Source organism: Piliocolobus tephrosceles, chromosome 13, assembly GCF_002776525.5.
Source record: "Piliocolobus tephrosceles isolate RC106 chromosome 13, ASM277652v3, whole genome shotgun sequence".
NCBI classification, from domain to species: Eukaryota; Metazoa; Chordata; class Mammalia; order Primates; family Cercopithecidae; genus Piliocolobus; species Piliocolobus tephrosceles.
The window spans coordinates 7,082,321-7,110,157 of NC_045446.1; the positions used below are offsets into that span (position 1 = coordinate 7,082,321).

Consider the following 27,837-nt stretch of genomic DNA (forward strand, 5'->3'; position numbering starts at 1 on the left):
AAGGGGATGGCAGCAGCATCTACTTTGAAGTGTTGCAGGCTGAACACCAGCATTTGCTGAATGTGGAAGGCCCTTCTCCCCTTCAGGCCTCCCCCTTGGCTCCCTTCTTCCCACCCCCCTCACTTTGTTCTGGCCAAATGGATACACTGGCCGAGTTCTTGCTCCCTCGTGCCCTTTTGCATATGCGGTTCCCTGCCAGGAATGCTTCTCCTGCCATGTCTACCTGATCTCCTCCTTCTGGCCCTGAAGCCTCAGCTGGGTGTCACCACCAGGAAGCCTTCCTTAATACTCCTCGTCATCCTACTCTCTCCTGCCAGAGCTGGCTCAGTGGCTCCTCTGAGCTTCCCAAGGAGTCTGATGCATTGGTCCTTCCTTGTTCTTTTTTTAAGACCTTTTTTTGGAGTCTTGCTCTGTTGCCCAGGCTTGAGTGCAGTGGCACGATTTCAGCCCACTGCAGCCCCCACCTCCTAGGTTCAAGCGATTCTTCTGCCTCAGCCTCCCGAGTAGCTGAGATTACAGGCACGCGCCACCACACCTGGCTAATTTTTGTATTTTTAGTAGAGATGGGGTTTCGCCATGTTGGCCAGGCTGGTCTCAAACTCCTGACTTCAAGTGATCCACCCACCTTAGCCTCCTAAAGTGCTGGAATTATAGGTGTGAGCCACCATGCCCAGCCTGCATTGGTCCCTGTAATGGTCTCCTCAGCAGACATGGGCCTCACTCCTAGAGAAGAGACGAAGGTGATTCAGGGCCGAGCAGGGCTCCCTGGAAGCCCCCTCTTCCCGCTCCAGCTTTATTTTGGTTCTAGAATCATTCCAGTCGGCATACCCCGTCCCCACCACGGCCATCCTGGGCACACAGTTAACATGTCATGCAGTCAGGGGGAGGGAGAATAGGGAGAGGGCGGGGGGTCAGTGGCCTGCACTGCACAGCCACTGGGGCAGAGAGAGTTGGGGTCTCCCAGGCTAAAAAGCCTTATTCAGCCTTGTGTTTCCTGGCACTGGGCTGACCTCCTGCTGTGGCCACAGGGTAGACAGCCTGGCCTTGGGCCTGGGCCGTGCCTTTGTCAGGTGGGGACAGCCACCATCCTGCCTCCAGTCCCCTGGGCCCCTGTTCCAGCCCCTCCTCCCCCCATATCACTGGGAATAACTGGTTGGCCTGGGTCGCCATAGCTCACCAGTTATGGACCAAGGAACAGGGGCAGCCAGCCTGAGGGTCCATGCTGTCACCTGGGTGGCCCCACCGAGCAGATGATACCCCACCTGCTGGCCTGGGTGAGCTCAGACCTTCCCAGCACTCAGCCATGAAGGCGAGAAGCGGCTTCCTGGGACTGTGGGACGCCAGGCTGGGGACGATAAGCTCTGCCCGCTCTCCTCCTACTGGAGCTGGGGGGTAACCAAAGACTGATGCCAGTAGAGGTGCAACAGTCCAGCCCCTCTGCTTCTGGGTGGGAGCCCCAGGGTGCCTCTCACAGCCCAGGCCCCTGCCCCCACAGCAGTCAGGCCAAGGCGATGATCTTGAAGCCACACTTGCTTGTCTTCCTCCCTCCAGCCTCAGCTCCCTTTCTGGCTCTGGTAAGTTTCTCTTGGAGCACTCACCTGCAAGAAGCTACTTGCCCAAGAATCCCCCTCTAAGATTTCGCTTATAGGGAACTAGAAGCCAGGAGACCCAGTGTCGGGGGCACCCCCCGCCCTGTGATTGAGAGCCATCTCCTTCCTAGCCTGGCATTCAGTCTTATCCTGGCGTCCCTCAAACCGCCCTTCCACCCTGGCCTCTCCTGGCTTCCCATCAGGCCTTAGCCACCTGGGCTGTCCTTCTGCTGCCACCCCTCCAAGGTCCAGCCCGAGAGCCTCCTTGTCCACCACATCTTCCCAGGCACCTGCAGCCCACCAAGACCTCTGCAGCCAGTATTCTCTCGCCCCACCCCTGCCACCTCCCAGGCTGAGACCTGCCTGAAGCGTCTTTCTCCCAGTGGGCCTGGAAGGGCATCAAATGCTTGCAGAGCCTGGGCCTGGTTTTTGCAGGACTGAGCACAACAACCTGTGTCTGGGCCTCTTTGGCCCTCTGGTTCTTGCCATGTTTGAGGTCCAGGGAGTAGATTTCACAGAGAATAACTCCGGAGCCAGTGTTCCATGTGGCCGGCAGTCTTCCGCCTGGGCCTGGTCTCTTGGTCTCTTCTCCGGCCCTGAGAGAGGCCCTTCCTTGTATCCACTGCAGTGGGCTGAGGACTGCATTTGTGATGGGAAGTTCACATCCTGCCATAGCTCAGGCTGGGCCCGCTGCCTGCAACATGCTCACTTTCCCTGCCCCTCCAAGTGCAGCTCCTACCTTGTCAAAGAGATACTTCCTGTTTCCCCAGCCCTCAGAGCCCCTGAGTCCACACAGCTGGGCTGCCATCAGCACTGAGCAGATCCTCAGGGGCAGGGGAGCTTGTCTTCCTGATGTCCTAAGGGCCAGGTTTGTTCGTGTTACTCCTGCTGGTGCCTAGCACAGTGCCTGGCCCCCAAGATTCGCTGGGTTCCAGATCATAGCCTGGCTTGGCAGCTGGCCTCCCAGGAGGAGCAGGGTTAAGGGAGCTTGAGATGGAGCACAGCTGTCCAGTGCCCAGCGCCCTCCCTCTGTCCTGGCCCAGCCACAGCTGGTCCTCAGCAGGAGAAGACCCTGGGGCCCTGGACACAGAGCCACGCCCACTCCTCTGCTGCAGTCTGGACAGAGGGACCAGGATGGCTCATGAGGACTCTACCAGGGGACCCCAGTGTTCACGGCTCCAGCTGGGCTATGGAGAGGGCATCAGACAGAGTCGAGTGGGTACCAGGCTCCAGCAGCTCCATTGCCCACCTGGCCCGCCCTGGTTGCTAGTTTCGCCGGACAGCATGCCACATGGACACAGGCCTGCGCAGCGTGGCCAACATCTGGTTCCAATGTGTGGTTCCCATGCCACTGGCTGACGGCCCAATGATGACATGGCCCACGTTGTCCCCACGGCCGTCGCTGCTGCTCTCAGCCACCGTCACACGGAGAGACAGGTCCTGAGGAAGAGACAACGTGGGTGCTGAGGACCAGGAGCAGTCAGAGGTACTTCTTGGCTCCTGGGTTCAAGGCTACAAATGTCAGGCCCCAGTGGGGGCTCCCTGAATCCTCACTTCTGATCTAAGAGGTGAGGAGACTTGCCCCAGGTCACTCAGCAAATAAATGGCAGGCAAGAGTTTGAACTAGGCCCTCAGGCTTCTCTTGCTGCCTCCCTCCACAGCGGCAGCACCTGCCTGCCAGGGTTCAAATGCTGGCCTCCCCACTTCCCCCTTCTCCTTTTTTTTTTTTTTTTTTTTTTTTTTGAGACAGCCTCACTCTGTTGCTCAGGCTGGAGTACAGGGGCATGATCTTGGCTCACTGCAACCTCTGCCTCCCAGGTTCAACTGATTCTCCTGCCTCAGCCTCCCAAGTAGCTGAGATTACAGGCGCCTGCCACCATGCCCGGCTAATTTTTGTATTTTCAGTAGAGATGGGGGTTTCACCATGTTGGCCAGGCTGGTCTTGAACTCCTGACCTCAGGTGATCCACCCACCTCAGCCTCCCAAAGTGCTGGGATTACAGGCATGAGCCACTGCGCCTGGCCTCCACTTCCTTGATGTGTGATCTTGGGCAGTGACTTGGGCTCTTGCTACCTCAGCTTCTCCATCTGTGAAATGGTGATGATAATATTTGTTCTGATCGGGCGCAGTGGCTCACATCTGTAATCCTACCACTTTGGGAGGCCAAGGCAGGCAGAGCACCTGAAGTCAGGAGTTCGAGGCCAGCCTGGCCAACATGGTAAAACCCTGTGTCTACCAAAAACACAAAAATTAGCCAGGCATCATGGTGCTTGCCTGTAATCCCAGCTACTCGGGAGGCTGAGGCAGGAGAATCACTTGAAACTGGGAAGTGGAGGTTGCAGTGAGCTGAGATCATGCCACTGCACTCCAGCCTGGGTGACAGAGCAAGACTCTGTCTCAAAGGAAAAAAAAAAAAACAAAAACTGGGGCCCGGCGCAGTGGCTTACACCCGTAATCCCAGCACTTTGGGAGGCCGAAGTGGGCGGATCGCCTAAGGTTGGGAGTTCAAGACCAGCCTGGCCAGCGTGGTGAAACCCCAACTCTACTAAAAATACAAAAATTAGCCAGGTGCGGTGGCAGGTGCCTGTAATCCCAGCTATTCGGGAAGCTGAGGCAGGAAAATCGCTTGAACCCAGGAGGCGGAGGTTGCAGTGAGCTGAGATCACACCATGGCACTCCAGCTTGGGCAACAGAGCGAGACTCCGTCTCAAAAAAAAAAAAAAATTGGTTTCTATCTCATAGGGCTGTTTCGGAAACAAAATGAGTGAACTGTGTAGAACAGCACCTGCGCACAGTCAGAACATGCTATTACTAATATCACCATGTTGCACTCACAACCGAGGACAGGAGAGACCGTGCTTGAGATGAGAGTGGGAGCTGAAACTCAAACCCAGCCCCATCTCTCTCCTCCCCCTCTTCCCACATGGTCCCAAGAAGTCTCTCGCTTTTAGAGGCTGTGGAGAAGTGGCACTATGACACCCAGGGGGGAGGCAGAGGACACATGGGCAGCCTGCCCCACGAGGGTGAGGCGAAGGCTACGACACCCAGGATGGGCCAGAGATGCTGGGATGTGCCTGGGTTAGGAACACTCAGAGCGAGGCAGAGTTCTGGGCCTTTACGTACAGGCGGGGTCCCTGGGTTGGGGGAGATTAGGCGGGTTCTGTATAGCCCTGGGGCTATGGAGGCAGGTTTTGGCTCACGGCACAAAGGACTTTCTCATTGTCAGGAGTGCAGAGGAGGGCTAGAGATACTGACGGAAGGTGGTGTGAGCCCCATCCTCCGAGGCATGCAAGCAGAGCCCGAGCCCTACCCTCTGCAGTTCTCCCACCCGTGGTCTGTGATATCCCTGCTGGGAGAGGTCTCCCTGGAGCATGTCACCTTCTGAAGACCACGGGAACTTGAGGAGTTCAGCAGAACCCTGAAATAGAGCCTGGGAGATTCACAGCAGGAACTGTGGGTGCCTGGCTCATCCCGGCTCCTCTCTAGCCCTCTGCAGTTCCCTCCACTGGGAATGGTCCTCCCTCAGAGCTGGGTATCCCCTCCTGCAGGAAGGCCCCTCACCTGACTGCGGGAGTCTAGGACACTCTTAGTGGATTAGGGACTCTCCTGCCTGTCCCTTGTGAGCACCAAGAAAGCCGTGCCTGTGTCCCCAGCACCCACCCTAGGGCTGGCCCCAGTGGCACTCAATAACTGCTAGAAAGTGATGGCTGGAGGCAAACTGCTACCCCTGCAGGGGCCCTGAGAAGTGAAGGTGGAGAGATGTGGCAGCCCCAGAGCCCTGGGGTGACCTGGCCCCTTCCGGTCCCCCAGCCCCCTCACCTGGAGCACAATGGCTGGCACCGAGAAGATCATGGCTTCGTTGAATACCGGGTTGGGGTCATCCCTCTTCACGGCTGTCTTCTTTTTGCTCATCTTCCTCCCATCCTGCAGCAGGTATACCTTGACGAAGGGGTCTGTGGGCAGGTGGAGGGGTGAGGGCCAGCGTCACACTCACTCACCACAGCCCTGCCCAGTCTGGCTCCACCCACCGACTCCAAACTCCTCAATGCTTTGCTGTTGTCGTGACCTCCTGCAGCCCCGCCCTTGGTCCTTTATTTTTTTCCCATTTCACAGATGAGAAAACTGAGGCTCACACAGCATGTCAGGTGAGGGCTGGGCTTTGTGCTCAGGCAGCTGCCTCACAGCCCACGCGCTCCCCTCCTAGGATGCTGGGGGAACTCAGCAGCCCTACCGCGTTCCTTCTATAAATGGCCCGAGTGCAGACGTCAGCCCTGAGTCACCGGGCGCCCGCACAGCAGAGCCTGACTCAACCGTGTGCAGCTCTGAAATAACAAGTTGCCGTCTGCCCATCACCTATTGCCCACGGAGTGTCCTTGCTGCACCTGCCTGGAGCTGGCCCCTCCCCCGCTCCCCCGCGCCGTCCCAAGGCTTGCGACTCCCAATAGATCAGACTCCCCCAGCGCCCTGTCTTCAGTTCTCTAGAATACACCTGCTTCCACGGTCACTGCTTTGAGAGGGAATGGGGGCTCCTGCAGACCTAAGGCATGAGGTCCTGCCTGGCACCCACCTCAACCCTGTGGCCCTGGTCCCTTTTTGGAGTCTGGGGTACTGCTCTGTCTCTGGGAATGGAGCCTCCACCATGAATTCCAGTTCCAGGAAACAGATGCCCACCTTGGGTTCCTTGCCCAGTGCCCCCAGCCCTGAGTGCTGCCTCCTGCCCTCAGACCCCCCATCACTCTGACCCCCTTCACTCTGCCCTCACGGGGGCCCCTGCCACCCTCCAGGGATCTCATGTTTCCCCAGTTGGATTAATTGTGCCCATGCCACCCCCTACCCATCTGCACGACTTCTGGGCTCAGCAAAGCTGAGGGGAACCTTGACACTGTGTCCCACACTTGCTGATGCCTCCAGGTGCCCACAGCACAGCAGCTGGGCCGCAGCTTCCACTGAGCCACATGGGGGAGCTGGGCTGCCTGCTGGGCCTTACCCGCTGTGGTCTTGTCGTTGGTCCAGATAAGGTTCTTGGCCTTAACCACGACCACGGTGAGGCGCTCGGCTGTGGGGAGGTAGCTGAGGGAGAGCAGGATCTCCCCCACAGCATCGGCGGCCTGGGGGACAGATGGGTGGCTCAGAGGGCTTCTCTCCACCCGACGTGAGGGGTCCAGGGAAGGCCTTGGTTGCCAGGGAAAGGCTGAGGCTCCCTTCTCCATAGAGAAGTGGCTGCACCGGGGGCCCCTCACCACAGGGCTCCAGGCTGGCAGGGACAGCCACCCACCCCCCACCACTGCATGGAGCATGTCCCACCCCTCCCTTCCACTGGGTGTGGGCCCTGCCTGGGACCACAGGCCAGAGGCGGCCTGTCAAATGTAGCTATCAAATGTAGTTTTGTTCCGTCATTGCCGGCCAAGGAAAACACTCTGCGGTAGTAATACACAGCGATCCAAGTGGAATGGAATCCGATTCTTTGCTTAAACAGCAATGATGTTCTGTGAACATTCCTACAATTACAAAACTGAAGTGCAGCTTGGCCTCTGTCTGAAATCATCCCCTCTAAGGCCAGAGGAATGTTTCTCTAGCAGAAGCTCAGTAGGGGTAGAACCTCTGAAGCTTTGGTGTCAAAGCAGCAGAAGAGCTGTAAACAGTGGTCAGGATGTGTTTGAAATTTGCCTGCAGTAAGCGGTTTCCTCAGATGTGGCTCTGGTCTTCTTCTCTGCTCTCCTAATGATGTTGGGGTTCGGGCCATTGCAGAGGATGATGGAGTCCCTTCCTGGAAGTGTATGTGTGTGCGTGCTCTTCCGAGGCGGATGAGTAGGCCGGGGCAGGTCACTTACCTTGTTCTGGTCCTGTAAATAGAGCCAGCCGCTGAAGGGCTGCAGCGGGAGGTCAAGCACAGAAAGCTTCAGCTCCACCACCCCCGTGCTGACGTTGCGCTCATCCTCATCGATGCCAAATACAGAAAACCGCAGGCTCTTCTCCTCCAGGGCTGTGGGATCCAGGGGGATGGAGAACTTCTCATCAAAGAAGATGGAGTAGGCATTCCTCTGGATCTGCAGGAGAAAGGGCCATGGAGGGCGCTAGGGGCCTGAGAGGCCACAGCAGGGAGAGAGCACTGGACAGGGAGTCCAGAGGCCCAGGCTACAGTCCTCGCTCTGTTGTCACGACACCTTCAATGCCAGTCTTTCCTTTGGTGGCTCAGCCTTGAAGGTTTAAAAGCCTCCTCTCCTCTCCTCAGTGGTGGCCAATCTAGCGGCCTGGCGTTTGAAACTCCCACAATCTGATCCCAACTAATTTCTGTCCTCAGTGCCCGCGGCACCCCAGAACCCTCCAGACGCCCTGGAGCAGCTGGTCTCCATATTTCTTGCATCTGCTCGAGTCTAGCCCTAGGCCAGGCAAGCAGTGGAGTGGGACAGTTGTCTGTGGAGTCACGAGCCACTGATGTCCCAGGTTCCCGAAGAGCCTGGCCCAGGACTGTCTGAACACCGTAGGCTGGATGGGTGGATGGAAGGGAGGACTAGGCAAGGTTGGGCCAACTCGGTTTCCAAGCCCAGTCCTGCCTGGTGGGCGCCACTGGCCTCCTCCCAGGAAGTCGTGGGCGGGCCCCCGGGAAGGTGCATTGCGGGCACTGTCTCTGGGGAATGGGGGAGATGCTTTAGTCACTGCCTGGCGATATTTAAAGAAACGCGTTCTCATCCTTGGACCCTGCCTGAGGCTGAGGGGCTGCCTAGCCTGGGGGCCGCACCCCCTGGGGGATTGCCCAGGCTGTTATGCTGCGAAGCTTGCCTTCCCCAGAATAAATCCCCCAGGGCCACCGGCCACCATGACCACACTCTTCTGTCACTGCCTGGGCATGGAAAGGCTTTTCTCACAGTGCTCACGTTCCCTACACAATCCCTTGCTTTTGAAGGGCTCCTTGCCTCCAAGGGATAAAGCCCACCTGGCCTCCTGACCTCCTGACCTCGGCATTCCGGCTGTTCATGATCTGGCTCCACCTCTCCCTCCTTCGGCTAAATTAGCCTCTCAGCTGTTCCCTGCTCATGGGGGCCTGGGCTCTCCAACCAGCCATTCTCCGAGCGTGTGCTTTATGCGCACATGGGTGGAGGAGGATGGAACCCTGGGTTCGAGTCCCAGACATCCTGCTTCCTTACTGGGGTTGTCTTGGGCAAAGCACTTTTCTGAGCCTCAGTTTCCTCATCTGTAAGATGCCCTAACAATCCGTCCTGTTGGGTTCAGGGGCTAATGAGAAAATCATGGATGTGCTAGGCTCTGTGAACCAGGTTCTCAGCACACATCAGGCTGTGGTGGCTGCTATCTGCCAATGACCCTCCTCCAGGAGTGCGTCCTGAACCACCCAGAGTCCTCTAGGCAGCCCAGACCACAGGCAACATGGCTGGGCACGACAGGAGCTCTGCACGGTTCTGAGAGCCAACCTATGGGGCACTGACCCGGGCTGGGCTAAGAACTCCACATACGTTAACCCATCTCTTTCTCAATAACCATGATGCCCATTTGACAGACGGGGAAATTGAGTCATGGGGTACTAAACTGACTTACCCAAGGTCATACTGCTAGGAAGAGGTGGAACCAGGATTTGAACCCAGGCAGTCAGGCTCCAGGGTCCTGCTCCTAATCGCCCGCTGTACTGCCTCTCAGAAGCTGGGCCACCCCAACTTGGTGCCTAAACATGCCCTCCTCGCACTCTGGTCACAGGCCATCCCCATCCTTCAGCCCAAATGTGGCTCTGTTGGCTTGGCTCTGAGAGGTACAGGGATGTGTGGAGGGTAGCCTAAGGGACTGGGTGCCTTCCCTGTCCCTCACGCTTTATTCTTCACCCTTCCCCACTCTGCTCTGGCCCTGAAAGTTGACCTCCATGGGCTGTGTCAACAGATTCCCTTGGCCTTTGGCTTCTGGTCAGGTCAACTAGTGGAGGGGGAGGGAGGTCCTTCTCTGCAGTATTGCTACGGGACGACCATGTCCTTTGGCCAAAGGGCGCAGCTCCCACCAAGGTCGCCCTCTCCACACAAGGTGGCCCTCTATCCTTTTGGGCCCAGTAACCTCACCTTCCCCTTACCCCTTCAGATCCAGAGTGGGACCGCCCCTCCTGTTACACCCCTCCAGGGTACCATGCCATCCCTGAGGTCGCCTCACAACCCATCCGTGCCACTCTAAATGTTCTTGTTATTTTCATTTTTAAAATGTATTTATTTATTTATTTATTATTTTTGAAGTGCAGTCACTCTGTCGCCCAGGCTGGAGTGCAGTGGCATGATCTTGGCTCATCGCAACCTCCACCTCCTGAGTTCAAGCAATTCTCCTGCCTCAGCCACCCAAATAGCTGGGATTACAGGTGTGCACCACCATGCCTGGCTAATTTTTGTATTTTTAGGAGAGATGGGGTTTCAGCATGTTGGCCAGGCTGGTCTCAATCTCCTGACCTCAGGTGATCCACCTGCCTCAGCCTTCCAAAGGGCTGGAATTACAGGTGTGAGCCACTGCACCCACCCCTATTTTTATTTTTTGAGTTAGGGTCTCATTCTGTCACCCAGGCTGGAGTGCAGTGGTGCAATCGTGGCTCATGGCAGCCTCAACCTCCTGGACTCAAGTGATCCTCCCATCTCAGCCTCCCAAATAGCTGGGACTATACATTAGCTGGCACTACCACACCCAGCTAAATTTGTTGTTGTTGTTGTTGTTAGAGAAGGAGTTTTGCCGTGTTGCTTAGGGTGGCCTTCAACTCCTGGTTAGGCTCAAGTGATCCTCCCACCTTGGCCTCCCAAAGTGCTGGGATTACAGGCATGAGTCACTGTACCTGGGCAGTCCTGTTATTAAGCTCTCCCCAGATTAGCCTTCTTGAGCATGTCATGCCTTTTCTGCTGGGACCCCATGTTGACACAGGGCAACTGTGTATTCACCTAGCAGGAGAGCTAAGAACTCCACACAATGGGAGCCTTCAGGTGGAGCCCCCCACCTCCCAGCTCTGTACGGAGCTTTCTCTACAGTCTGAAGCTTCAGCTCTGGGATCAGCATCCATATTTGCGCTCTAGTGCCTTCCTGGGATCCTGCCGGGCCCCACTGCCCTGCCTGCCTGGGAGGCATCTAGTGATCCCAGAGCACCCTTGTGCCCCACCCTAAGCCCCACTTACCCGGGAAATGCCCACGATCTGCTCATCGGGCAGCAGGCTGACGCGCATGAAGCAGGACTCGAAGCTGGCCTCCTCCTGCTCCAGGAGGTCCTTGCCCTGCAGCACCGCCACGTGCAGGCTGTGGGAGGCAGCGTCGTACTCCATGCTCACCTCCACCTGGCCCAGGGTGAAGTCCTGCCCAAAGGTGTTGCTCACGGAGGAGATGGAGTTCAGGGAGTCGGCCGACTGGGACTTGCGGAGGGTCCCACAGTGGGCCAGGTCCAACTCCCGGCCCATCAGCTCCAGAGGCCCCAGCTCACTGATGCTCTCAAAAGTGTCCTCAATGCTGAGACTGCCTTTGCGGCTGGATGGTCCCCGCGTGCTGGCCCGCTGGGCATTCCAGGCGGGCACTCTCTGGGGATGAGAAAGAGGGATGTGGGAGCATCATGGGGGCCATAGGCAGGGTCACTGGGAGACGTCAAAGAGATGAGTAAGTCCTGTTCATTCTCGAATCTCCAAGTTCCCCTTTCACAGAAGCCCTGCATCCCTTAGCTAGGAAGGTCCTTGTTTAATATATTTCATGTCACTTATTTATTTATTTATTTTTTTGAGACCGAGTTTCACTCTTGTTGCCCAGGCTGGAGTGCAATGGCGCGATCTTGACTCACTGCAACCTCTGCCTCCAGGGTTCAAGCGATTCTCCTGCCTCAGCCTCCTGAGTAGCTGGGATTACAGGCACGCGCCACCATGCCTGGCTAATTTTGTATTTTTAGTAGAGAGAGGGTTTCTCCATGTTGGTCAGGCTGGTCTCGAACTCCCAACCTCAGGTGATCTGCCCACTTACCTCAGCCTCCCAAAGTGCTGGGATTACAGGCCTGAGCCACCGTGCCCAGCCTAGGGGTACATGAGACTTTTTTTTTTTTTTTTGATCCAGAGTCTCACTCTGTTGTCAGGCTAGAGTGCAGTGGCATGATCTCAATTCACTGCAACCTCCACCTCCCGGGTTCAAGCAATTTTCCTGCCTCAGCCTCCTGAGGACCTGGGATTACAGGTGCGCACCACTACGTCTGGCTAATTTTGTATTTTTAGTAGAGACAGGGTTTCTCCATGTTGGCCAGGCTGGTCTCAAACTCTTGACCTCAGGCAATCTGCCCACCTCGGCCTCTCAAAGTGCTGGGATTACAGGTATGAGTCACTGCGCCTGGCCAACTATTTATTTATTTATTTATTTGAAACAAAGTCTTGCTGCATTGCCCAGGCTGGAGTGCAGTGGCACAATCTTGGCTCACTGCAACCTCTGCCTCCTGGGTTCAAGCAATTCTCCTGCCTCAGCCTCCCAAGTAGCTGGGACTACAGGAGCCCATCACCACACCCAGCTAATTTTTGTATTTTTAGTAGAGACGGGGTTTCACCATGTTGGCCAAGCTGGTCTTGAACTCCTGACCTCATGATTCACCTGCCTTGGCCTCCCAAAGTGCTGTGATTACAGTCGTGAACCACCGCACCCAGCCCCTCAACTTTTTCTTAACATGTTTATTTGTAGGGACAGAATTCCATACATCAAGTTGTCGATTGCAGTGATGTTTAGAAACAGGAAAAACAGCTAGCACCCTAAGTGTCCCAGAAGAAGAACGGGTAAGCCAGCCACTCGAGAGGTGATGGAGCAGCCACGAGGGAACTTTACAACGCAGGAAGTTCATGTTGGGTGACACCCAAATATTAATTTTTTTTCCCCTTGGCCAGGCACAGTGGCTCATGCCTGTAATACCAGCACTTTGGGAGGCTGAGGTGGCAGATCGCCTGAGGTCAGGAGTTCAAGACCAGCCTGGCCAACATGGTGAAACCCTGTCTCTACTAACTACAAAAATTAGCCGGGTGTGGCGGCATGCGCCTGTAATCTCAGCTACTCAGGAGGCTGAGGCAGGAGAACTGCTTGAACCCAGGAGGTGGAGGTTGCAGCGAGCCAAGATTGCACCGCTGCACTCCAGCCTGGGCGACAGGGTGAGACTCCGGCTCAAAAAAATAAAAAATAAAAAAAAATAAAAATAAAAAATAAAAAATAAATAAATAAATATTTTTATTTTCCCTAAATTGACTTTGGGATTTGAGAAAACAAGAACCTTTTATACCACAAACATCTTCCATGCCTTCATTACCATAATTTTTTTTTTTTTTTTTTTTTTTGACCCGGTCTCCTTTCCCCGGGGGGAGTGCGATCACAGCTCTCCACAGCCTCAATCTTCTGGGCCCAAGCAATCCTCCCACTTCACTCTCCCAAGTGTCTGCGACCACAGGTGTGAGCTACTACACCTGGCTATTTTTTTTTTTTAGATGGACTCTCGCTGTGTCGCCCAGGCTGGAGTGCAATGGCATGATCTCGGCTCATTGCAAACTCCACTTCCTGGGTTCAAGCGATTCTCCTGCCTCAGCCTCCCGAGTAGCTGGAACTACAGGCGTGCCCCACCATGCCCAGCTAAGTTTTTGTATTTTTAGTAGAGACGGCCTTTCTCCATGTTGGTCAGGCTGGTCTCGAACTCCCAACCTCAGGTGATCTGCTCGCCTCGGCTTCCCAAAGAGCTGAGATTACAGGCATGAGCCACCGCGCCCAGCCACACCAGGCTAATTTATTTATTTACTTATTGGTAGAGATGAGATCTTGCTTTGTTGCCCAGGCTGGTCTCCAACTCCTGGGCCCAAGAGATCCTTCTGCCTCGGCTACCCAAAATGCTGGGATCACAGACATGAGACACTGCACCTGGCTGCTTACCATAATTTTCATGGTTCCCCAATTTTCCATTGAGCAGATAATCATAATTTAATTCACTCTTTCCCACTGTTGGACACTTACGTTGTTTCTACTTTTTCAGAAATACAAATGCTGCAGTATTGAATAGCTTTCTTAAAATCCTGGCTCAGAGGACACAGTCCCTTGAAGGTTTTTTGTTTTTGTTTTTGATGGAGTCTCACTCTGTTGCCCAGGCTGGAGTGCACTGCCGCAATCTCGGCTCCTGGGTTCAAGCAATTCTCGTGTCTCAGCCTCCTGAGTAGCTGGGATTACAGGCGCCTGCCACCATGCCCAGCTAATTTTTTTTTTGTTTGGTTTGGTTTGGTTTGAGACGGAGTTTTGCTCTCATTGCCCAGGCTGGAGTGCAATGGCACGATCCCAGCTCTCCGCAACCTCCACCTCCTGGGTTCAAGCGATTCTCCTGCCTCAGCCTCCCAAGTAACTGGGATTACAGGCATGTGCCACCATGCCCGGCCAATTTTGTACTTTTAGTAGAGATGGGGTTTCTCCATGTTGGTCAGGCTGGTCTCGAACTCCCGACCTCAGGTGATCAACCAGTCTCAGCCTCTCAAAGTGCTGGGATTACAGGCGTGAGCTGCCGTGCCCAGTCAGTCCTTTGTAGGCTTTTGACAAGCGTTGCCGAAATGCTCTTTGGAAAAGCGAGGTTTTTTTGAGACAGAGTCTTGCTCTGTCAACCAGACTGGAGTGCAGTGGCACGCTCTTGGCTCACTGCAACCTCTGCCTCCCAGGTTCAAGTGATTCTCGTGCTCAGCCTCCCGAGTAGCTGGTATTACAGGCATGTGTCACCGCACCCAGCTAATTTTTGTATTTTTAGTAGAGACAGGGTTTCACCATGTTGGCCAGTCTGGTCTTGAGCTCCTGCCCTCAGGTCATCCACCCACCTCGGCCTCCCAAAGTGCTGGGATTACAGACGTCAGCCACCATGCCAGGCCTGGGAAAGTTTTTTCAAATTTACACTCCCCCAACAGCATGTGAGACGGTCCCCCAGACACCTTAAGTGAGTGAGCATGAGGGACTCTAATCTGGTAATAGATTCTGGCTGTGCTTTCTGGAACTCTACATGACATTCGGAAAATTCTCTGCCATGTGTTAAATGATAAAACATTCAGCAAGGTAGAGGGAGAGCCCTAAGAATGTGTGTGCCCCCGATACAACAATTCCACATGTGGACATCCATCCAAAGTACACTATCCCAAATGAAGACAAAGTTTTACATACAGAACATCCACTGCATTATTTATCATGACATTTAGTCAATCATGGCACATGCACAAAAAGGAATCTCCTACAGCCGTTAAAATAATGCTTTATGATGTGTGTTCAACAGTATGTCAAAATGCTTCAGCTACAAGGGAGGTGAAAAGAGAAGGACCTGGCACGGTGATGCACGCCTGTAATTCCAGCACTTTTCGAGGCCGAGGCGGGCAGATCTCTTGAGCCCAGGAGTTTGAGGCCAGCCTGGCCAACATGGTGAAACCCTGTCTCTACAAAAAACAAAAAAATTTAGCTAGGCATCGTGGCTTGGACCTGTAGTCCCAGCTACTCATGAGGCTGAGGTGGGAGGATTGCTTGAGCCCAGGAGGTGAAGGTCGCAGTGAACTGAGATTGTGCCAGAGCACTCCAGCCTGGGTGACAGAGTGAGACCGTGTCTCAAAAAAAAAAAAAAAAAAAAAAAAAAAGAAGAAATAATAAATATATCAGGTTACTCTGGACACATTCCTATGTGGTAGCCCTCCTCCACAAGGAGCATTTTGGAAAGAAAGGAAGGAAGGAAGGAAGGAAGGAAGGAAGGAAGGAAGGAAGGAAGGAAGGAAGGAAGGAAGGGAAAGAAAGATGTTAGTAGTTAAAAAGCAGGCCGGGTGTGGTGACTCATGCCAGCATTTTGGGAGGTCAAGGCAGATGGATCACCTGAGGTCAGGAGTTCGACACCAGCCTGACCAACATGGTGAAACCCCATCTCTACTAAAAATACGAAACTGACTGGGCATGGTGGTGCACGCCTATAATCCCAGCTACTTGGGAGGCTGAGGCAGGAGAATCGCTTGAACCCAGGAGGCAGAGGTTGCAGTGAGCCCAGATCATGCCATTGCACTCCACACTCCAGCCTGGGCAACAAGAGGGAAACTCTATCTCAAAAAAAAAAAAAAAAAAAAAAAAAAAAAGTTGCAGATGTGAAAGGGGAGGAGGGAGGTCTACTCCCCTTCAAAGGAGGACATCAACCAGGAGGAGGCAGTGATGGAGGGAGAGGGGCTGAAGGCCGATCTGAGTGGATGGTGGGGGCATGGGGTTGCACTCGCTGTGCACCTGCAGGAGCAGAAGCCTCACCTTCTGCCTGGCCTCTGCGCAGCTCTCGCCGTACTTCTGCTGAAGGTACCTGTAGTCGTAATTGGGGAACGGAGAGGGGCTGGGGAAGCTCCCCGACGTCCAGAGCTTCCACAGGCTCACAGCTGCGATTCCCAGCAGGGCCAGGGCCCCTGCAGCATAGACACCCACCTCCCAGCCAGGGGGGCTCTTGATGACTGCAAGGCAAGGGCAGCCTCTCATTAGGGCTTCCTAGTGGATATAGACCCCCACCCGGGGAGCAGCACTGACTTCTTCATTGAATGGATATTTATTGAATGCCTACTATGTGCTAGGTGCTGGAGATCCCATGTCGAACAAGACACACACTTTCTTGAGTTGCTTGGGACCAGAAGTGTTTTGGATTTCAGGTTTTTTCTGATTTGGGGATATTTACATTACACTTATAGGTTGAGCACTCCTAATCCAAATATCTGAAATCCAGAATGCTCCAGTGGACATTTCCTTTCAGCATCATGTCAGCCCACAAAAAAATTTCAGATTTTCGATTTTGGATTTTTGGATTGAGGATGATCAGCCCGTGTACGTAGTATCCAGAACAGGCAAATCTACGTAGACAGAATCGACACCAGTCTATACAGTAGATTAGTGACTGTCGGGGCTGGAAAGTTGGGAGAAATAAGGTTTCTTTGGGGGATGATGAAAATATTCTAAAAATGGATTGTGTGGCTGGTCGCACAATATACTAAAAACCACTGAATTGTATACTTTCAGTGGGTAAATTGCACGGTATGTGAATCTTATCTGTCCGTGAATCTCTTACCAAAACAAACAAACAACTCAGCCACAAGTGAGGTGGCTGCAGGCTGTGCAGGGCTCGGAGACAAATCCGGATGCTCAGAGGCTTTTGCTCTGCTGATGAGTCAATAACCTTCCCTCTCTGAGCCTTGCTGCCCCCGAAGACGGAAATTAACAACCCCCTCAACTGTGGCAGGCGCGTCCTCCCCAGCACCGTGCTTGGCACGCGGCAGGACCACACACGTTCCAAGGTTTTGCCTCCCTCTCCTAGGAAACCTGGCTCTGCTTCCCCACAGGAAGCCAAGGAGACACTGGGATTCATTCTGCAGGTCACAGTGCTGGCAAATACAGCTCTCTAAACTGTTCTTAGTACTGTGTCTGTCTCAATTCAAGTGAGGAAACTGAGGCACAGAAAGACTAAAGAACTTGCTCAAGGTCACAGAGCCCAGAAGGGGTGATGCTGGGACTCCAACTCTGGCAGCCTGACCCCAAAGCAAGCGGAGTAACCACTGCCCCACCCGGCCTCGACCCTGCACAGTTCCTTTGCAGCAAGGTGGAGAGAGGTGCGAAGAGCATCTCAGGGCTGGAGATTGATCACTGCACATCCATTGAGCACCCACCCTGGTGCGCCAGCAGCCTATGGGCACAGGTAGCCAGGGCTAAGTCAGCCCCAGGCCAAGTCCCTGTCCTTAAGTAGCTGGCAATCTAAGGGGTGGTGTGGGGCAGGCAAATAAATAGACGAATCAGGGTTCTGGGAATAGGAGCAGCCCAGGAAGGCTTCCCGGAGGAGGACATGTAAGCCGAGATATCAGGAGGGGCAAGAAGTGTGCCAGGCCACAGTAACAGGAGCTGGAAGTCAAGGGCAGGAAGAATAGAGGGGTATAAAAAGCCCAGAGTGGGCAGAGTGTCTGGGGGAGGGAGGGAGGGGACCTGGGGCTACAGAAGTTCCTCATCACTGCTGCCCTGAAGCCCAGATGCACTGGAGTGGAGCACACAGTGGGGCAGCCCCTCTAGGCTGCCCTGCTCTCTACTGAGCCACCTTTACGCAGATCCACAGCACTGACTCACTGGCCTCCAGCCCTGACGCCCTCCCAGCGCTAAGCACCCTGTGAGGCTCTACTTTCTTTTCTTTTCTTTTTCTTTTTTTTTTTTTTTTTCTGAGATGGAGTTTCGCTCTTGTTGCCCAGGCTGGAGTGCAGTGGCACGATCTCAGCTCACTGCAACCTCTGCCTCCTGGGTTCAAGCGATTCTCCTGCCTCAGCCTCCCGAGTAGCTGGAATTACAGGCGTCCACCACTGCGCCCGGCTAATTTTTATATTTCTAGTAGAGACGGGGGTTTCACCGTGTTGGCCAGGCTGGTCTCGAACTCGTGACCTCAGGTGATCCACCCACCTCAGCCTCCCAAAGTGCTGGGATTACAGGCGTGAGCCACCACACCCGGCCATGGCCCTACTTTCTAAAAGAGGAAAACAGACCAAGGAAGGGTAACGGGCACATCTGTTTCTCCACTCAAGGCCATCGGTGAGAAACGGCAGAGCCAGGCACAGGTACTTTGGCTTCCAGGCAAGTCACCCAGCACCTCTGGGCTTCAGACTCTGGAAAATGCAGATGACAAGAACATCCCCCATCCAGCGGTCCCACTCTGATGAATTTATTCTAAAGGGAAAATCCCAAGAAGTTTTATGTCTGGGATGAGTCATCAAGGCTGTATTTATAACAGCAGAAATCTGGAAACAGCCTGAAGGTCCCACCGAGGGGGCCAGGGAGGACTGGTGGCACTGTCTTGGGAGGAAATGTCACTGGCCTTTGAGCATGACAATTGAGGTCATTGGGATGGCACTGTGGCAATGCAGAGACACATTTCTGGCATTGTTAAGAGAGGAAAAAAAAAGAATCCCCAACATGGTCTAATCATACAATTGTGATGTGTGTAAAAGTAACGCAGCACATAGTCACGGGCTGGGCAGACCAGGGGAAAACAGAAGGAATGGGTGATGACAATGGAAGGGCCATGAAGAAAGCCTCCTTCCTCCTGCTCCTGTTGACAGAATGTCACCTGTGGGCTAAATACACCTGTCACAAAGAGATCCACGGAGGCTCCCGGGCCCCGCCCTGCCAAGGCTTGGCATGTTCTGGGAGTCCTGGGAACAGGGTCACAGCAGGGCTGGGTGGTAGCCAGGGGTTGGCCAGAGGGCAGGACCAGAGGCCCAAGGTCTCTGAGCAGGCTGTGGGTACAGCCAGGTGGCAAAGCAGATTCAGGCTCCCCTGCACCTGAGGCTCTTGGGAGCTGAAGGATGAAGCCCATGCCCGGTGTGGCAGAAAAGGGGGCAGGGCTGGGGGCACAGAAGGAAAAGCCCCAGGAAGGTGACATGAAATGACAATTCACATTCGTTTATTGATTTTATGGAATACCAGTCTTGGGGTGATATTGGAAGTGGGGTCTAGGCTAAGACCAGAAACGAGGGGGACGAGGAGGAGGAGGAATAACTCCCCTTATGAAGCATTTACTATTTACGATTTGCCAGGTCCTGTTCTAAGCACGTCACATGTATTAACCCATTGAGTCAAGGCAATCCTGTGAGGTTGGTTCTATTGCTTTCCCCATTTTACAGATGAGGAAGCTGAGGGACAGAGGAAAGATCTGCCTCCAGACAGACTGGGTTCAGATTTGCACCTGTAACCCTGACACCAGGCCCCAGGACTCAGGCAGGCAGAGGCAGAGGCAGAGGCAGAGGCAGAGGCAGGGAAGAACTCCAGGCCAGGAGAACAGCATGTGCAAAGCCCTGGCGCTGGGAGAGTGGCGTTTGTACTGTGCTGGACGCTGCACATCCATCAGCTCTCTAAATCTTCCCAACAGCCCTGAGGCAAGGCTCATCGTTTGCATTTTACAGATAAGTAAGTAGAATCTCAGGTTTCACCACTTGCCCAAGGCCATACAGATAGGGGGTGGGGTGTGGGGGGCTAGACCTGTGAGCCCGAGGGTGAAAAGTGATGGGAAAACCGGGCACACCCTTCAGATCAGCCCTGGGCTTCCCAGGGGCTGTGTTAGGGTAGGAGCTGGAGTGATGGGGAGCCTGGGGTTGGGAGTCAGGAGACCTGAGGGCACGTCCTGACCGGTTACTCTCTGAGCCTCACCTCTCCCATCTATGAATGGGGAGAAGAACAAAGGGAGAAAAGATGGCTGGTGTGTTTCAGCTCTGACCCCATCTGCCGTCCATGGGGAGGGCTGCAGGAGTATGTCTGGAGTCTCGAGGCATCTCCGAGCCAGCTCCCATCTCCCTGCTGGGGCACAGGGTGACAGGGTGGGAGCAATGGCCCTGGACTGGGTGGCCTCTATTTTTTTTTTTTCTAACGAGACGGAGTCTCACTCTGTCACCCAGGCTGGAAAGCTGGAGTGCAGTGGTGTGATCTCAGCTCACTATAGCTTCTGTCTCTGGACTGGGTGGTCTCTGAGTTTAATGCCTCATGAATCTAACATTGACCTTCCTGGATTTATTTTCCCTTGGCTACTTGACAGCCTCCACAAAAGGCCTCGGCGAGTGGATTCCGAGTCACAGCCTCATCTCCAGGGTGCAGCAGGATGAGGGTCTCCCCGGGGACCCTCTCAAGTAAAAGAGAGAAAGTCACTTTAACAGGAAGGAGTCACTTGAGTGGCAAGATGAGGAGACGGCAGACTGGGCCAAGCTTGATGTCCCCAGGGCTGTCTGACCTTGGGCAAGTCACTGACTGTCCTTGACGGTGAAGGCAATAATGGCAAGGACAAATTACTCATGACCCACGGACACCTCCCACCCAGGCCTGGGGTAAGGGTCTCGTAGGCATGATCCAGGAGGGGCTTGCCCTGGGCACTCACCGCTCAGATGGTATTCTGCCACATCCACTGCCATGGTGCCTGCTGTGGTGACTGTGACCGGAAGGGAAAAGAGAGTGAGCGGATAGGGCTGCAGAGAGTCAGCGTCCCGTCCCCAGGTCCTGGCCTCCCGGCACGCGCGTGCCTGTCATCCAGAGCTTACACTCCACTATAAGGGGCGTGCTACTAAAGGAAGGCTTGGCATTTTAAGAAATGATGTTTAAAGCTCTTTTCAAGCATTCTAAGACTCTTTTCATGATTGCCAGATAAGATACAGGATGCCCAGTGGCATGTGAATTTCAGATTTTGCTTTGTTTTCTTTTTTCTTTTTTTTTTTAGATGGAGTCTCTCTTTGTTGCCCAGGCTAGAGTGCAGTGGCACCATCTTGGCTCACTACAGCCTCTGCCTCCTGGGTTCAAGTGATCTCCTGCCTCAGCCTCCCAAGTAGCTGGGATGATAGGCATGTGCCACCACACCTGGCTAATTTTTGTATTTTTAGTAGAGATGGGATTTCACCATGTTGGCCAGGCTGGTCTCAAACTCCTGACCTCATGTGATCCACCAGCCTCGGTCTCCCAAAGTGCTGAGATTACAGGTGTGAGCCACCGTGCCCGGGCAAATTTCAAATCAGCTTTTAACATGTGTGTCCCAAATAGTCCATAGGACATACCTACACCAAAATCTTTTCCATTGTTCATCCAAAACGTCAGTGCTCCTGGGCGACCTGTTTTTGTATTTGCCAAATTTGCAACCCCAGCTCCTTTCCATCCTAACAACATCAGGCTGACCAGCGGCAACGCAGTAGGCGACTCATAAGAGCAAGGCCCCCCTGGCTTGAGCCAGAGCCTTCCTTCAAATGCTTCCATTTCGATTGGGAAAGAAAGGCTGCGTCTCTGCAATATTCTGTTATCAGTCCTTTCACTGCTTGGTGTGGTTTCTTCCCCACTCCCCACCCCACCCTCCACCCCCAGCTTTTAGGAACAACTGAAGTTGTTCTGGAAAGGTCTGGGAGCTCCTACAACCCATTACCTGAAGCTAGGCGACTGCTCATTGTTTTATTATTGTGCTAAGAAGTAAATCTGGCTCACGGATGTGTCCTCGATGGGTGTGTGTGGGGAGTCCTGGAAAAGGGAAACTGGGGGCCGGGCGCGGTGGCTCAAGCCTGTAATCCCAGCACTTTGGGAGGCCGAGACGGGCGGATCACGAGGTCAGGAGATCGAGACCATCCTGGCTAACACGGTGAAACCCCGTCTCTACTAAAAAATACAAAAACTAGCTGGGCGAGGTGGCGGGCGCCTGTAGTCCCAGCTACTCGGGAGGCTGAGGCAGGAGAATGGCGTGAACCCGGGAGGCGGAGATTGCAGTGAGCTGAGATCCGGCCACAGTACTCCATCCCGGTCGACAGAGTGAGACTCTGCCTCAAAAAAAAAAAAAAGAAAAGGGAAACTGGGATGGGCTGCGCTGATCTCAGGTCAAGGGCGCAGAGGGCCAGGATAACGCCCACCCCAACTTCTGGATTCCCGTGTAGTTCAGAGAGGTGGTTACACACAGTAAGCCTGCAGGCCCCGTGCAGGGTGGTAGGGCGAGGGGAAGGGGACGTGAGGACTGCAGAGTGATGGCCTGGCCCAAGGGCAGCCGCCTTTCTGCCCCAGCAGGAACGCCACCCACTGTGGCTTGATCTTCTGGCACTTTAAAGAAAAGCCAGATACCTGAATTTTTTACATGCAGTTTCCTGAGTTTTAAAGGTAGCAACCAATTTGCAAAAAATGCAAACACCATTCAGGTGCAGTATAAAAAGTCCTCGGGGAGCGTGACCCACCAGTTCCCGACCCCTCGGAGCATACTGTAGGTTCCCTTTGGGACAGGGGTCGAATCAGAGGGTAAAGCTAAGGCCCTCAACATTTTCAGGAACCCCGGGGTTCTCCCCAGTCTGTGGCTTTGGAGTCAAGAAGCTGGGGTGCCATGCTTCAGTCAGGGTCATCCAGCACATTTGGGATGCCATAAGTCCTAGTCCACCCCCTTAAGTCCGGGGGTGCCCAGGAGCCTCGAGAAGCAGGTCAGGTAAGTTGCACAGCCAGCTGCTGGCTCCCAGCTCTCCTGATGCTGCCCCCACTCCCACAAGGAGATGTGCGTTGTCATGGAGATGGAAGGGCGGTGCTAAGCCAGGAAGGGCCTCATCCATCCTGACTAGAGTGGAAACTCATTCCTGGGCCTGGGCTGGAGATAATGATAGGAATAGGCAACCTTGCCGAGCACTTCTTATACATCAAGCCCCGTTCTAAGCACTTTGCTTATATCTGACCTCATTTAATCCTCCTAACAGCCCCATGAGGTAGGTACTATTATTATCTCTGGTTTGCAGGTGAGAGTCCCAGGGCGTAATTTGCCCCAGGCCACACAGCTAATAAACTGTTTAGCCCAGGCCGTCTGGCTCCATGCTCCTAACCACTGCATCTCACTGCAGGTGGGCATATGGTTTCCAAAAAGTTTCCTAAGAATCTGCCGGTCAAATGGGTCACCGGGTCCCTGTCCAAGGTGGTCCTAGCTCCTGGCGGAAGCTGGCCTGGATACGCTGAAACACATGCTAACGTGCACACACACACCTCCCAGCCTGCTGCTGTCTTGCCGGGAATCAGATAAGCCATCGGCTTTTTCCTGCTTACCTGGCACAAGCTGACTTTGCAAGAGTGGAGCCAAGCTGGGACAGCCAATGCCAGCAGCATACGAGCAAGGTATGCAAGGCAAAGTACATCCCACAGCACAACAGGCGTGGTATGGGACAAAGCCTCAAGCTGCATCCGGCCTCTGGCTGTCGGGGGCCCCATCACCTCCACGGCTGGTCTGGCTCAGACCCCAGACTCCCACGCTATCTGTTCTTTCCTCTCCCTTTAACACGACATCCTTTCCCAGGGAGCTGAGATTTCAGTGAGGGTGTGAATCACTGCTAGGCACACCTCACAGAAGTTCCTTTTTTTTTTTTTTTTTTGAGACAGAGCCTCACTCTCTCACCCAGGCTTGAATGCAGTGGCACGATCTCAGCTCACTGCAATCTCTGCCGCCCATGTTCAAGCAATTTTCCTGCCTCAACCTCCCAAGTAGCTGGGATTAGAGGCATGCGCCACTATGCCCAGCTAATTTTTGTATTTTTAATAGAGATGGGGTTTCTCCATGTTGGCCAGGATGGTCTCGGAACTCCTGACCTCAAGTGATCCTCCTGCCTTGGCCTCCCAAAGTGCTAGGATTACAGGCATGAGCCACCGCCCCTGGCCTCCAGAAGGAAGTTCCAGCCTGGTGCCCTGTGAAGGCAGAATCTCATCTGCCTGAGTGGAAGGAGAAGAGAACTGGGGGAGAGGTCGAGACTCCTAGAGGGGGTCATCCTGTGCACAGGGTTTGTAGTCAGCTGCACCCAGCTCTGACTCCCATATCTGCCCCTGGCTAGCTGCAGTGGCCTTGGGCAATTTTCTTAGTCTCTTAGAGCCTCAGTTCCCCATCTGTAAAGCAGATGTGAGGCTGCCAGGAGGGTGGAATGAGAAGGTACGTGTAGTCAGGCTTGGTACGTATTGGCTGCTGTGGTTAGCAGCCTGGTGATGGCCCACACAGGCCCCCAATCCCTAGTCTGGGCAGTGTGGGCAGCACTGCCAGCCTACAGATGTGTTTATTTGTCTTACATTTAAGTGAGTTGCCAGCATTTTAAAATTGAAAAATTTAGCTGGGTGCAGTGGGTTGTGCCTGCAGTCCCAGCTACTGGGGAGGCTGATGTGGGAAGATCTCCTGAGCCCAGGAGTTCAAAACCAGTCTGGACAACATAGTGAGACTGTGCCTCAAAAGAAAGCAGTGTGCGGTGAGGGGGGACTTTCCCATTAAAAATTGATTTGAAAAGGATTTCCAGCTTCCCTTTGAAAGTTAGAAGATCTGGCCAGGCGCGGTGGCTCATGCCTGTAATCCCAGTACTTTGGGAGGCCGGGAGCACCTAAGGTCGGGAGTTCAAGACCAGCCTGACCCCAACTCTACTAAAAATACAAAATTAGCCGGGCTTGGTGGCACATGCCTATAATCCCAGCTACTTGGAAAGGCTGAGTCAGAAAATCGCTTGAACCTGGGAGGTGAAGGTTGCAGTGAGCTGAGATCGCACCATTGCACTCCAGCCTGGGCAACAAGGGCAAAACTCCGTCTCAAAAAAAAAAAAAAAAAGTTAGAAGATCTGGGGACAATGGGTTTACATCTCCCGACTCCAACAGGTGTTGGAGCTAAGTCAGCTCTGCCCCTTCCCTGGCTGCTCCCATCCTTCTATTCACTGCTAGAACCTGTTGGCGTGGACTTTGAATGAGCTACTTTTGTTTTTTTTTTCTTTTTTTTTTGAGACGGAGTTTCGCTCTTTCATCCAGGCTGGAATGAAGTGGCGCGATCTCACCACGCCCAGCAAAGCTATGGGAGATTAAGAGAGGTTAAGTGACTTGCCCAAAGCCACACAGCCAGCAGTGGTAGAGCTGGGCCTGGCAGCCATTCCTGCTGCCCAGTCCAGCCCCTCTTTCATTAGCAGTGACAACCCTCATGCCATCTTCTCCATCCGTAAGACCCATGGGGCAAATCCTGTTACTACCCCACCCTCCACAGACTGTCCTCCACAGAGGAGGAGAGGGAGGCTCAGAGAAGGGCAGTGAATTGGCCCAAGGTCACCCAACCAGTGAGCAGGAAGCTGAGACCAAGTCGCAAGTGCTGGCTGTACAGCAAGTACCCTTCTCAACGGCTTTGCTCACTATCCCTGAGACCCCCTGACTCTGTCTCACCTGGTACGACCTCAGTGGGCTCCCGCTGGCAGCCTGGAGGTCTGCCAGGCAGAGGGACTGTGGCTTTGGCTAGAAGAGGATAGCGACAAGGTACAGTAGGATCAGGGCAGCCTGTGACCAGAGCGTCCCCGGTGTCCAGACACACAGCAAAGAGCATAACATGGGGACCAGAGTGGCTCCAGACCCTCACTGAGCTTCCAGACTGCACATCTCACCCCCTGCAGCAGCCCTCCCCATCCAACCAATTCGTTCAGTCCCAAACCCCCAGACCCTAAACTGCACAGAGCTTACTCATTGAAAACAGCTCTAGGTTCAAATTCCAGCTCGATCATACCTACCTGGCAATATCTCCTTACTGCTGCATGCATGTGGACATAATATGTGCTAAGTGCTTAGCACTGTGCCTGGTTGTAGTAGGTACACAATGTGGATATGATGATTCAATGGATTAATGGATCTCCCTTTTACAGATGAGGAAGCTGGGGCCCGAGGTCACCTAGCATACAAGTAGCAACACCAGGATTGGTGCCAGGGTGCAATGGATCTGGGCCTGGGCTCTTGGCCACCATGCTGACTCCTGACCAGGCAGGCCTTTTGGGGTGGGGAGTTGGAAGAGCCCCCCACATCCCCCGGCTTTGCTGGAATCAGACCGTGGCAGAGGCCCCTCCTGGGCTTGTCAGAGAATTGGCTTTCCAAGAACGCTGTGCTTCGGCAGGGGAGAGGGGCCTTCTGCTCTCTGCTCCACCCCACTTCCTTGCCCAGTGTCCTCACATCATTCTCTGGCTAGCAAGGGAATGGGAAGGGTTGGGAGGCGGGCCCAGGAAAGCCTCACACTTCAAGCTGTGAGCCTCTTCAGGATCTTTAGGTTGAAACCTTTTCAAGTCCCCCTCCTCCGCTTTCTGAGATAACCACATCCTGCTGCCATCCCCCAAACAGCCCACAGAAACCGCAGGACAGACTGGCTGGGAGGTGCTGGCTGGCATTTCTTGGGCACCTACTGTGTGACTTGCCCTGTGTCATCTCAGCACCACAGCCCTCTGAGGGGGCTGTTACCCTGCTTCTTGCGCTGGAGAGGAAACTGAGGTGCAGTGTGGGCAGCACTGCCAGCCTACAGATGTGTCTTATTTGTCAGTCACCAGAGCTGACAAGTGGCAGAGTCCGGGTTTGAAGCCCAGGCTGGGAGCCCCCACTCTGCAGAGCTGCTTAGGAAAGCTTTCAGACTTCAGAGTAGGGAGGCTGGGGGCTTGTCCCAACCCTTCTTCACACTGGCTATGGTAACTTGGGCAGGTCTCCTGCCCTCTCTGAGCCTCAGTTTCCCATTTCTAATAGGAAGCACTATTGCTGCTGCTCTCTAAAACTGTAACCCCCTGATGGGGAGAAGGAGCTGACATTCCATGGTGCAGCTTTCCCAGGCTTTTGGGAATGGAGGAGGGCGGCACACAGTCTCTCTGTAGCCCCTGGAAGAGGGCTCCCAGGATGGCCAGTTCAGGGCCTTCCACCCACAGGCCAGGCTCCCGGCCCCCCACCTCCCTCCCCGCTCTTCAGCCCAAATCTACAGCCTTGAGGCCCTGAGTCTGGGCAAGCTTCCTCCCCTGCCCCGCCATACCCCTCTCCTAAGCTCTGGAAAGCCCCCCACTCAGGCTGGTGCCACCGGAGGCTGAGGGTCATATCTGGCTCTTCACACAGCCAGGGCCCCCTTGGGCTGGGGTGCAACGTTCCCCTCCGGATTGGGACGATTCCCGTAGACCCAGCGCTCCTGCCTCGGGAACCCCCAGGGTGTATGGGGACCGGAGTGTCGGGAGTGGGTGCGAAGCCAGAGCAGAGACACTGAGGACAGTCAGGTTGCTGAATGCGAAAGTGAGGGGTGTGTGTGCAGCGTGGGCGCGGGGAGGCGTGTAAATGGTGGGGTGAGCCGCGTGTGTGCACACGCGGGGCGTGCGATGCGATGCGCACTGCGCGGAGTGGCTGGGCCGGGTAAGGGCGCCCAGTGTGCGCGGTGCCCGGCATTCGTTCGTGTGCAAGCGCCGCGCGGAGGTGCAGGCGCACAGAGTGCGCGGGGCTCTGGGGTCCCGGGCCCGGGACCCGAGGAGGGGGCTGCGTGCGTCCGCGATCAGGGTGTGATCCCGGCCGCGCACCGGGGTCGGCGGGGTGCGTACTCACCCGGGCTCCGCGGAGGGGCCGCCGCTCCGGCTGAGCTCCAGCTGCCGGCCCGCCTCCCGCAGCGCGCACGCACCTGCGCCTAGCCCGGCCGCCGGCGGCAACGCCACCCCTGCAGTGGCGCCGGGTGCCCGCCTCCGAGGGACGCGGCGCGGGCCGGGGGCTCGGCAGGGCCGGAGCGGTGGACCGGAGCTGCGCCGCAGTCCGGGCACGCTCCCAGGAGCCCGCCGCGCGCTCCCTCGCGCTCGCCCGCTCGCCCGCTCGCTCCCTCTTTAATTTAAAGTGACAACCTCGAGCGCTGTCTCTGCTCCCAGGGTCCGAGCCGGAGATCCCCAAGCGCGTCTGGGATCCAGGGACGCCCTGAGGCCAAGCCCAACCCCTCGCTCCCAGGCCTGGGAACAGGGATGGGTGGGGATGTGCTCACAGGCCT

The 27,837-nt window shown here is 54.9% G+C and overlaps 1 protein-coding gene across 1 annotated transcript; it reads right to left on the minus strand.

Moving 5' to 3' along the window:
- Window positions 1-2,760: 2,760 nt before the first annotated feature.
- On the minus strand, window positions 2,761-20,500 carry SYT12 (synaptotagmin 12). The gene is made up of 7 exons (XM_023186576.1): window positions 20,467-20,500; window positions 15,840-16,033; window positions 10,730-11,122; window positions 7,421-7,636; window positions 6,577-6,697; window positions 5,409-5,542; window positions 2,761-3,029 (listed from the first exon to the last, which is right to left on the minus strand). Exons 1-7 carry the CDS (start codon window positions 20,498-20,500, stop codon window positions 2,856-2,858), a joined length of 1,266 nt encoding a protein of 421 aa, XP_023042344.1. The 3' UTR covers window positions 2,761-2,855.
- Window positions 20,501-27,837: the final 7,337 nt, after the last annotated feature.